Here is a 12,279-nt window from a genome sequence, read left to right on the forward strand (position 1 = left end):
AACATATATCCTTGGGATATTCATAAAGAGATTGGGATGTAAAACATTTCTTGATAACCAAACTCTTCCAAGATCTACAAAATTCAAAGTTGTAGAAATATGCTACAAACATCCCTCGAATCACAGAGAATTAAGGGAGAAAGAATTGTAGCCGCACAATTGATGAACAAAATATCTTGTTTCTTTTAAATTTAATTTGTGATATAATCAATTTATTTCTATCATATAAAATTTGTTGCAAGCAGCGATATATTTGAAATCATCTACTATTCTCTCGTCTCAAAGGTTGTATAATCAATGTAGTTTTATAGTTCAAGCTTCATGATTTTTGATACAGAAGTAATGTTCTAAAACCAGAATAACTAAAGGATGTTCTCACTACAAAATCTCCATTCAGAAGTAATGTTCTAAAACCAGAATAACTAAAGGATGTTCTCACTAAATCTCCATTCACTCCCAATCTGTTGTTACAAATGATGCAACAACCCAAAGTCATCTTATCACAAGTAGCCAATAACTTACAATCAAGAACACAGCCTCATAAAGAAATTCTATGATTTTAAATCCTATACAAGTGCAACTCACATAAACACATCATGTGCAAGTTGGCAGCTGTGTGGAGTAATCAGTACAATAATGTACAAACACCTTGAATACAACACACCGCAAAAACTAATGGTACATCATGTATATTTGAAATTAGGAAGACCATGAGGCAGAAACACCCAGCTCATACTTCCTTTATAGCAAAAACAGCAGGAGCATCTCCAGAACCCACATTCAGAAAGACAAAGGAGGGAAATCATCATCATCTTTTAGATGGTATGATGATTTGAAGGTGACCCTGAATGTGTAAAAGCAAGCTTAGGAGATTCGTGATTGAATACTATGGGAGTTACTAATAATCAAAGGTGTTCATACCTATCAAGATCCTTACTAAAAACAGAATTTGACCTCTGCATTGCTGGTATTGGAGATACTGGGCTGGACTGCTGAGTAGGAGAAGAAACAGCATTTTGCCTACTCTTTTGAGATATGCTCGTTCCCAAAGGCACCAAGCCAACAGAACCAAATTCAACCACTCCCTCGGCCTGTAAAACCAGACCAGTCATGCTACGGTGTCCCCTCCCATGAGGGGACAATAAAGGATGGACATTACTCTGATCAGCAGAAGATTCAGACTGCGGCTGCTCATGGAAGCTTCTCTCAAGTGTGTGCATCTCTGTGAAAGTCGCGCGGCCATTAGTTCGGGGAGATCTCAATCCTGCCTGATGTCTACCCTTCACCACTGAAGGTCTATAACCTTGTGGAGGACGATCCTGCAGAACTTAAACCATAAAGAACTTACCAAACAAGGAAGATATTTTTGCTCACTACAGAAAGACCTGTATGCGTAAGACTGACACCCACGTGTGCAACGACTATTGCACGTGAGCCACAGATTTAAGTGCCAATAAACAACAGGTAGAACATGAGCATACCAAGTTCGGGAAGTATGTCCCAGTTCCCCGTTGCTTTGGCATCTCTTCCAAGGCATAAGGCATACCATGCATTAACATTGGATTAATGGTGCAGAATGCTTGACTTGGTATAACACCATTCGTACTCCCATGAGAAAATCCATTCCTTTCCATATATGACGGCAGCTGAGCAGCTTCCCATGAGTACTTGATGTGATATGGAGATGGTGGTGCTGGAGGTACAGGCAGAGCAGGAACAATCAAGGCATATTCATAACACCTGAGTCCATACTGCAAACTGTTGAAGTAATTGTCGTAGTCCCCACTTAGATCGGACAAAGCTTTCAAAGGAATTCTGGAACCATCTGTTGATGCCAAATCCCAATTCAAATGATCTCCTCCAGAGCAACTATATGGTTTTGGAATAGAAGAGACAGCTTCTTTAACATCCAATACAGTCTGCTCCAAGCCATGGACAGTAAAATTCTTTCCCTCATTAGAGGTAGGCGGCGAGGACCCAGATGATGAAACACTCTTCTCAGAGTTGCCAAACTGTTTCATATGGGAAATCTCATTTTTCATCTCCCCATTGCACAACAGGGAGTTGGCAAAAAATAGATGAGGTGCATAGCAAGGCATACCCTGACTTGATTGGCACTTCTTGCTGCTTGAATCAGTAAGATCAGGCATATCAGTAGATATTGAAAGGCCATTCTCAATAGAGCTGGCAAGATCTGCTGCATCACCCAAAAGACGGTAACCCACTGAGCTCCCGTTTCCATGACTCTCTGCCTTCAACGGCAGCACAGATTGATGTGCCTCTGTATTGCCCTTCTGATGTCTATCTTCTCTGCAAGAAGATCCATCAGGATTGAGCTTGCTAATTCTATGTGTTCCACCATCACTGGCAAAACATAATTCAGATTTTCCCTGCTCTATTTGTGATGGCTCAATATTTGGAGCAGGAGATGCAAGACAGAAGCTACTGCTCGGATCTTGAACATCAGGCCTCTCTCCGCTATCATGCCGATCCATAGTGTTGGGGAAAAACTTATAAAGTTCCTCCGCAATACTATCTTCGGATTGTAGAAGTATGCTTTCCAGCTTTGTAGCCCCATAATTGAATGCACTTCGTATCCGGTAGAAATTCCCTGCATGAAGGAGACATCATAGAGTACATCACTCAATATACAAGAAAACAAGGTCTTGGATGACTACTGGTCCAATGTCTAAATAGCTTCCACAACCAAACCTGTCTTTTTTCTGAAGATAGTTGTTGGAATGTCACAATCTGGAAACGCTAGAAACTATCTGAGTATATTTTTTTTCACCTTCAATTGCAAGACGAATAATCTGAATCCACTGGATCTAATCTGCTTGATTATGATGCAAAACCACATTATGTGTGCAGAAAGTTTGACTGAATTAAACCTAATTCGGATCCTTTTGACCCTGCCCCGTAACTATGAAATACCACATATCTAAAGGTATAACATACCAGCATAAATTACATTGATTATTATGAGCAATTATGCTGAAGTGTCAAAGAGGATAGAGAATAAAGTTTAGGAGACATTTTACCTTTACTAACACTCCGACCAAGATTATTAGTTTCCTTTAGAGGATCAATTATGTTAAGATACTTGTGCAGAAATGTCCGGGAATTCGAATCACCAGCTTTAGGAGGCACTGAAAACATCTCAAGACAATATCTAACAAAATCATTGCTGAGCAGTAAATCACCACCATTACTTACAGGCATCTCAGCTGCATGATAGGAAAGAAAACCATTGGAACCAAACAAAATAGTCTCGGGATAAGTACAATCTGCAATGCCAGAACATGTTGCTTACCAACAGATTCTGGTAAAGAGGATATGCGAACAGGCCCAGTAAGACTAACACAATAGTTTTCCCAATCAAACTTGCTGAAGTAGTCCAAAAATTTATATAGAACCTAGAATTCACCATATCAGTCATTAGGATCACCAATATCAAATAGGAATCTGAAATATCATCGGTTATGCCAGGAGAACTCACTGCTAAGGGGCCATCTAATGTGGCGTGAAAAAAGTGAAAGATGTACAGAACCAGAGTTTCTAAGGCATAAGTAGAAATCAAGCCGTGATGAGCACCAAGAATCCGGCTTTCATAATAGCACCAAGTTTTTATCAAGATAATGCTTCGCTTAAATAGATGATCTTTTCCAATGAGGCGATCAACCTGTAAAGCAGAACCCAATAGTGAATAAGTTTGCTTCAAACATCACAAACAAAATGATCAAAGAAAATTACAAAACCAAAAGTTGATCCAGTGTAATCTCATTTCTCCTCTTTCTCCTTCCAACCCCAGCTGCCACCCTTGACGCCTCCCAAAGGATCACCAAAAAACAAGAAAGCTTGGGGCGATGGGAACATCAACATCTTCTCAATTCCAGTAGTCAAGGTTTCATCAATTTATAATCATTTTAAACCCTGAAATAGTTTGTTTAAATTGAGCTCCCGAGATTTGCATTTCCAACCAAGGTCTATTTAAAAGCTATGTTGCTCGGACTCTTCAAAAATGTTAATGGTGCATGTCAGATTAGCCAAAACTGGTGTATTTTGGAAGAATCTGACGCGGGTGCGGCATAAAAAGTGAAGAGTCAGTGCAACTTAGTTTAAAAGTACTTTCACCAAAATTTTCTCATCATTCATAGAAAAGATTCAAAAAGCACATACTCACATACTCAATACTAAAAGGTCCCTCTATCAATATTCATAAGCATCTCATTCTCACATGGGGATTTCAACAATTACAAAATCACTAAGGAATCTGCATTTCCAACACCCATTTCCCTCCTTCCACTTAATACAACAACATACCCAGTGTAATCCCACAATTTTGGGGTCTGGGGAGGGCGGTATATACGCAGCCTTACCCTTACCTTGTGAAGGTAGAGAGACTATCTCGCTTAATACGTGTTGCAAAACTCAAGCTAGAGGGCTCAATCAAACCCATCAGTATCAGCTGCTCTTCGAATAATTACCTTCCCTTCTTTTCATTCTAAGACACAAGACAAATGTGCTGTCTCAACATCAAGCTTTTGGAAAAGCAACTGACTTGGATTAGAATTTGGATGCGAGAATTAAGCTCTATAATAAGCCCTAGACAGACAAAGCCAATGATGTTTTCCTGACAAGAACCAAACACTGGAATTGTATTCTCATCATATCTAATCCTATGTCCTGGATACTTCTAGTATAGATGTTATCCAGTGTTTTATAAGGTGTTCCTGGGATGAGCCTTGGGGTGGGCCATAGTAAAAACACATCCGGGCGATCTGTGGGGGCAAAATTAGTGAGGCGTAAACCCCATCAATCTGGGCATAAGCTTAGGTATAATCTCTTCTGAAACTTTATACCTACCTGCTCAAGAAAGCAGAGAGTACAAAGACCGCCTATTTGGTTTAAGGAAATATCAACAACAATGTTCTGCACAATGCATTTTACAAGCTTAACCTGCCATATGAGAGAAAAACATCAGCTAAGACAAGAAGCAGCTTAGTATCAACAACAATAAACAAAAAACACGAATTAAAGAGCAGGAGAATAAAGTTGGTGAGATGCATGCGTAACATGCAGGGGGAAATGCAGGAAATGATGCTATGCTGCAATTCTGTAATGGAGCTTTGGGCCTTGATATATTCCCTGTTTTATTTAACTTGGAAACCCTCTGAAAGACTGGAGAATGCTGTGGCTAGTTGGAAGGTAGAGAAACAGAGTCCAGAAAAGAGATACCAAAGGCAGCTCCTCGTTGCACGGTTCAAACAATTCATGGGGAAAAAAAAGGATAAGCCAGGACTTTAGTAGTGGAGAGACCAGTATAAAAGGTCAACATTGTTCTTTTATTCACTTTATACTTTTAGCTTAAAGATTCCTTTTGTATCCATAGTTAATTGTACTTCGACAACTTAAGAGATATGCCTGTCTAAAGTAGACACAGTCTTGGTGCGCTCTTTAATAAAAAGATCTTGATTTACCCCATCCCCAACAAGAAGAAAAAAAAGAATTGCAAGTCAAATAGGTTTCCGCCAAATTTGGTTCCCAAAAGCATATCTAGTAAATCCAGATCACCAAGACAACAGATGTATTAGGGCTTCACCACAAAAAAAAAACACTAATCATGCCAAATATGTGAATTTTCAGAAAAAAATTAAAATAAATAAAAAACCATGTCAAATATGATGTTAGCTAAATTAGTAAAGGCAGTAATTCAATGTTCCCATTGTATTTTGTGAAAAAACAAAGGAGCACAATCAAAGGATAGAAAAGGAAAGGAAAGGCAAATACTATAAACCTAATGCAAACGCAAGAAATACAGCTCACGTGATGATAATTTATATCATGGGAAACATACATGGAAAACAAATTTGATGATTATGATGATCCGGATACTTCACTAAATCAATCATTGATACAAACAAATAAAGTTCATTTGACCTTGTTAAAATATGTGACCATCTCATTAAAAGCTTCCATTGTTAAAGAGCACACTTCAATTTACTTAATTGTTTCAACATGCTCCCTCATGTGCAGGCCTAATTCTTTTGTCATGGGCCAAGCATATGGAAATTCTTTTTGATAAAGGATAGCAGTGAAACTTGAACCTAAGTCATCCGCCAGGATACCATGTTAAAGCATGTGACCATCTCATCTAAAAGTTTAAGTTGTTAGAGAGAGCACACTTTTAATTTACTAAATGATGCATCACCAAACCTTTCCCCAGAGCCCACATGGTGGGAATATACTGGGTACGTTGTTGTTGATGCATCACCAATCCTTATTTAATCCACATGACAACCACAGCCAAACTAGATTTTCCAGCTTCTTCAATAAGAACATGAAGAAACAAAATCATTTTTGAGCAACACAACCAAAGAGTTAGGCCTCATTCCATCAAAGCCGAATGTTTGAGATTGAACGTGTCATCTAAAAGTTTACTTAAATCCCATAACAGTTTTATCAAGGTGTGGCCACGGTCTCGATTGGGTCATTGTTTAGTATGCCCAAGCTTGACATAAGCTGTTCATATTTTGAGTCCCTCAGAACGCAACTCCCTTATGAGTTGGAAGGGCTTACAAACTTTGAACATTTAAGTACCAAGAACCAACCTTATCTTTCCTTAAAAAGGGGACAGACCTCTAAATAGAACATTTTTCACAAGTAAAACAATACTAAGCGCTTAGAAAGTAAACCAACAACATCGAACATAAAGACCAGAGATATCAGTCTTCCAAGAAGCGTTGTACCCAATAAAACGCCGTCACATAAAATGGGACCGCAAGAGTATAACATACTGAATGGTACAACTAAAATAAATTTAGCACCTCAGCACGAATCAACTGCACATCTTTAACAATGAATTCAGCAGCCTTATTTTGATCTTCTGCTTCAAGTATAGATACCATATCATTAGCCAAAGCATCCTCAAAATTTGTTCCACCAAATGTGGTCAAATCAATATCTCCATCAGGAAGGTAGGTCTTTAATGGGACAGAGCCGTAAGGGAATACCTGTAATTAGTTCCAATAAAACATTCATTCAAGACTTTGACTCAAAGCACAAAATTAACATCGACTGCAAATATAGAATATGACAACATTAACATTGTAGAAATACCTATCATCAATCTTTGCATTTGGGGAAAAAAAATAAACCAAATACAAATTTGTCGTCAACTCCCTTGTCTCCAACTAAGGCCTCATTTGTTAGCACTTAATGGAGGTCTGAATCTGAATGGTTCAAACTTCAGACCATTAAGTGCATTTATTTTTTATTAAGGTTTTAACTCTTAATAGGTCTGAATATACCTTAATCATTCAGATCTAGAACCAAGTCTTAATAGGTCTGAAAGGATATTCTGGTGTTGAATAATATTCATTATTCTATTCATAATCAGCAGTTACCACCACTAACCACCTCTACCACCATCACCATTGTCAACCACCACCCACCACCACCAACCACCTCCACCATCACAACCACCATCGATAAAAAATAACGCTACCAACCACAATTGTCAACCGCTTTCACACCTATTACCTCTTTTATTCTAATTATATTCACCACCACCACCACTGCCGTCAACAACACCACAATCAGCAACCACTAGCGGTCAATCCCTACTACCAACCAACTCATCTATCACAACTAGCACCACTACTAACTACCACTAATACATCACAACCTCTACACATTCTTTGGCCGCCACCACTATTGTCACTAGTAATGCCACCTCTACCACTACTTCAACCAGTACCATCACTACAATTTATCTCTACTAACAACCATCTCCACCATCACAACAAATAACATCTCCAACTAGCACAAACACATCGTCAATCATCATGCATTCATGTTTCAGCCAACACAATCAACACCTTAAACTACTAACATCAAGCAACGTCACATCACAACAACCACCACCACCATCATAACAATCACTACAATACCAACCATCACAATTATCACCACCAACAATATTAATCACTAACATCAATAATTGTCACCGCAACCACCATTATAAGCCATCTCCACTATCACTAACAAACATAAATATTTTTTCTCAATCAAATACTAATAATTTTATTGTATTAAATTACATAATTTTTTAATATATAATTAATTTTTTATTTGAATTTTATTTTTTATTTTATTATGATAATTTTTTTTTTACACATTCAGATGTTGAAAAACAAACAGTCTTAATCATTCAGTTTTAAATCTAAAGACAACATCTTAATCATTCAGATGTGCATTCAGATTCAGACGTCTGAATCTTTAAAAAAACAAATGGAACCTAAGTAAAGGAAATGTTTTATCATAGGATGTGTCAAAAGAGATTTTACTGTTCTCTCAAGTCTCACCAATTTCCCTACCCCTAGTTGTCCTCATCCCTCCACAGAAGTTGTTCCTCTTCCACCTGAACCGATGATATACTTCACTTGGTAGGAAAATCACTCTCTTCACTAGTAAGAAGCTTCTCATAGTAAGACTGCCTTGAAAACACACCATGCCCCTCCGCCATCCATCTCCATACATCAAGGTTGTACATGTTAGCTTATGTTGGTGAAGCAAATCAAGTATTGAAATTCTTCAAACTCCAAATCTAGGAAATCTTGTCAAAACCTCAAATCCCAAAGCATTTCTCCCCCTTGAGTACTCCATAACCATTGAATCAACATATCTTTTTTGGCAAGAAATTCTACACAAGTTAAGAAAAGTGATCTCAAAATGTTATTTCTACACCACCTATGTTCTCAAAAGTGATTCACTGTCTTCCTTTAGTTGACAAGTTGATTATCTTCTCATCTAGGGTTAGCCTTGGAGGGTTTCTCATCTAATTACACTTCTTAATTATATTACTGCATTTGCAAGGAAGTTTTGCTATGGATAAATAACTTGTACACCTGAACCAGGGACTACCACCATACATGCACCCGTGCAACCATAATTCACAGATGAATCAGATTAAAATTGTACCTATCTAATCTTCGCATTTGAAAAAAAAAAAGGAATCATCTTCAACTCCCCCATCCCCAACTGAGTAAAGGAATGATTTAGAGGGTGTTTGGATTGGCCTATTGTAAGTGCTTTTGGCCTTAAAGCATTTTTTTAATTTTTGGAGGTGTTTGGCAAAGACAAAAAGTGCTTTTAAGCACTTTACTTTAGGCTTAAAAAGTACCCAAAAAAGGCCAAAATCCAAAAGTAGGCTTATGGCTTTTAGCTTTTAAGTCGCTTAAAAAAAGCCCATCCAAACACCCCCTCATCATAAGATGTATCGTGAAAGATTTACTGTGATACAGGAGAATGGAGAGATTGACGAGGATGTCACTCATTAGATTGGGGTAGGACGGATGAAATGGAGGCTCGCCTCCGGAATCTTGTGTGACAAAAAGGTACATCCTAAGCTTAAAGGCAAGTTCTATAGAGTGGTGGTTAGACCGTCTTAGTTATATGAGGCGGAGTGTTGGCCTGTTAAGAAGCCACACATCCAGAAGAAGGTGGCAGAGATGAGAATGCTTCGGTGGATGTGTTGGTATACTAGGAAAGATAGTATTAGAAATAAGGTTTTTCGAGATAAGGTGGGAGTGGCTTTGGTGGAAGCCAAGATGAGAGAAGTGAGGTTTAGATGGTTCGATCATGTGATGAGGAGGGGCACGGACGCCCCCGCGTGGAGGTGTGAGAGGTTGGCTAGGGATGGATTCAAGCAAGGTAGAGGTAGACCGAAGAAAAATTGAAGGGAGGTGATTAGACATGACATGGAGTAGCTTCAGCTTATCAAGGACATGACCCTAGATAGGAAGTTGTGGAGGAGGTGGATTAGGGTAGAAGGTTAGTATGAGTTTAGGATGTGGTATCTTTTGTTACATTACTTGGTGTATCTTGTATATGGTATTATTGGATGTGTTGATTTATATTGTATCTTTTCCTTTTACTATTCCTGGTATAAACTATTTTATTTTGAACCGGGGGTCTATCAGAAACAGCCTCTCCATCTCACATCTAAGGTAGCGGTATGGATTGCGTACACTTACCCTCCCCAGACCCCACTTGGTGGGAATATACTGGGTATGTTGTTGTTGTTGTTGTTGTTGTAATTATAGTAGTGCATTTGAAAGGAGGTTTTGCCATGGATAAACAATTTGGACACCTGAATAATGGATCTAGCACCATGCATGCACCAGTGTAACCACGATTCATAGATGCACTAGCAAATTACAACTGTAACCTCATCTAATGATAAATGCTAAATTTAGCAATTTAAATCATTATTGTTATGTACCATTTACATGCATCTTTTAAATTTAAATACAAATCAAACCTTCAGAAAATGTAATGTTAACCATCTTCTGTTAGCAACTTTAACATTTTATACCTTAAATATTCCATCTAAATTAAGAAAAAAATGCGATCCAAATAATTCCCTAGGCTTTGGTTCAATGATAACTGCCTAGTGCTAATGTGAGAGTTAGGTGCATGTTGAATTCTATGGACCCAAAACCTGATACGTAAGTGGGGAAGGAAGGATAGACCTATTATACACCAAGTTCCAAGCCATGCTTCAGTTATCTCGATGGTTTGTTCTATGACAAATTGCAACCTTTTTCCAATTCCATAAATTGAAGTGATCTGCCTATTAGGCATTATTGGCATATAACTCTCCTTCTCCTCTTGATCTTTTTACCCCCACCGCCCCACCCCCTTCTCATCAATACTTTGACTTCACACCACCATTATTAGGCTTCTATGCTCAATAAAATATAGCAGCGGCATCGACAATCAAAAGGTAAGCTTCTATGTAAGCAAAACCAAGACCTAAACCAGATCATAAGCATACTGAGTCAACAAATATAGCACTTAATGGATGAATTGACACCAATCAAAAATTATCACTAACATAAACTATAGTTCAAACCAAACATAATATGAACATTGCAACCTAGCTAGATGTATAAGACTTCCGAATATTAATAACATTCAAGATTTATTTCCAGCTAAAATAAACTTCACCTTAGAAAACCTACTACTCCAAAAACTGCAATAACTCTAATTATATAAGCCTAATAGGCATTAATGACTCTAACTTACAAAGCCATGCTTAATCAACGGACAGTGTCTCCAGCCTGCCTCGGCATTAAGCACCAACCCCCCAACGTTAATCACTTTGTTACTTGACATAACTTCCCCAATGAACACATCCACATAGACCTTAATACAAGGTGGGGGAACACCGATTCCCTTTGTTCATTAAATCAGACAATTGTGTTTCAAATACCTTTTTATCATTCAATAGTTCAGGACCTACTCCCATTACTTGCATAAATTGATCTCCAATAAATAATTAGTGTCGAGTAGACCACCTTGTTGTGAGAAGTCTTAATTAATGAGTTGTAGGTCATAATGCAGTAAGACAAACATACTAAACAAAAATGCTAAAGCCCCAAAGATAACCAAACATTACAAAATTCATGGAATAGAGGTTTAGAAAAACTAAAATAAGCATGTTAAAGGAAACACTTTTACCTCACAACCAAGAAAATTTCGGAACAGCCTCTGAATATAGTCAGTTACAGCTCGTCTCCGGTGGTCCGATTCAGCAGTGGGCTGGACTTTCTGAAGAATGTTCTCCGTCACTTTCTCCGCCTTCGCCCAACTTTCAGCTCCAATATCCAAAACATTTGCGTTTGACGATATATCTGATGAAGAAGACGACAACAAGGACATCGATGGCGACGGCGACGGCGATGGTAATACTATCTCCTGCTTCTTTACTGAACCGCCGTCTTTAGATCCTCTATACTGGCCCATGAAAATTCCAAAAGTTTTTAACTTTTATCTCTTTTATAATTTTATTATACAACTTAAATCACTAATTAGCTTACTTTGATCAGAAACAATGGACAAAAATTTTTTAAAAAAGATGAAAGAAAAGAAAAGAAAACTGGATTCAATCAAACAAGAATCGGAAAGTCCCAGAAAAAGAAAAAAAAAAGTAAAGAATGGAAAGATTCCATCTTTTCCTCTCTATATGAGTAAAGGGGAATCTGGAAAGTGTTCGAAGCAAGGAAAAGGAGAAAGGGAAAGGGCAAAGATCCAAGAGAAAACACAAACCAATATGAAAAGTTGATACTTTCAAGAAAAAACAAAAAAATAAGAGTCTTTTGGAAGACTAGCTTTTCAAATTCTGGGGATTTAGGGTAGATTTAGTTTGTTTATTTTTGTTCCAGCATCTGGATTATTTATTTATTTTATTACCTTTCAATCACAAGCAAACTA

The 12,279-nt window shown here is 37.9% G+C and overlaps 1 protein-coding gene across 3 annotated transcripts; it reads right to left on the reverse strand.

The window, feature by feature from the left end:
- Positions 1–375: 375 nt before the first annotated feature.
- Positions 376–12,279, reverse strand: LOC107842678. Of its 3 annotated transcripts, XM_016686628.2 has the most exons (9): positions 11,527–12,279; positions 6,828–7,013; positions 4,867–4,959; positions 3,500–3,682; positions 3,314–3,416; positions 3,042–3,227; positions 1,482–2,611; positions 922–1,319; positions 376–844 (listed from the first exon to the last, which is right to left on the reverse strand). In XM_016686628.2, exons 1-9 carry the CDS (start codon positions 11,809–11,811, stop codon positions 781–783), a joined length of 2,628 nt encoding a protein of 875 aa, XP_016542114.1. In that variant the 5' UTR covers positions 11,812–12,279; the 3' UTR covers positions 376–780. The 3 variants fall into 3 exon arrangements, with proteins under 3 accessions (XP_016542114.1, XP_047252849.1, XP_016542115.1); XM_047396893.1 differs by lacking the exon at positions 4,867–4,959 and having other exon boundaries at positions 11,527–12,214; XM_016686629.2 differs by lacking the exon at positions 376–844 and having other exon boundaries at positions 1,547–2,611; positions 11,527–12,251.

This window comes from Capsicum annuum, chromosome 9 (assembly GCF_002878395.1).
Source record: "Capsicum annuum cultivar UCD-10X-F1 chromosome 9, UCD10Xv1.1, whole genome shotgun sequence".
Lineage (NCBI taxonomy): Eukaryota > Viridiplantae > Streptophyta > Magnoliopsida > Solanales > Solanaceae > Capsicum > Capsicum annuum.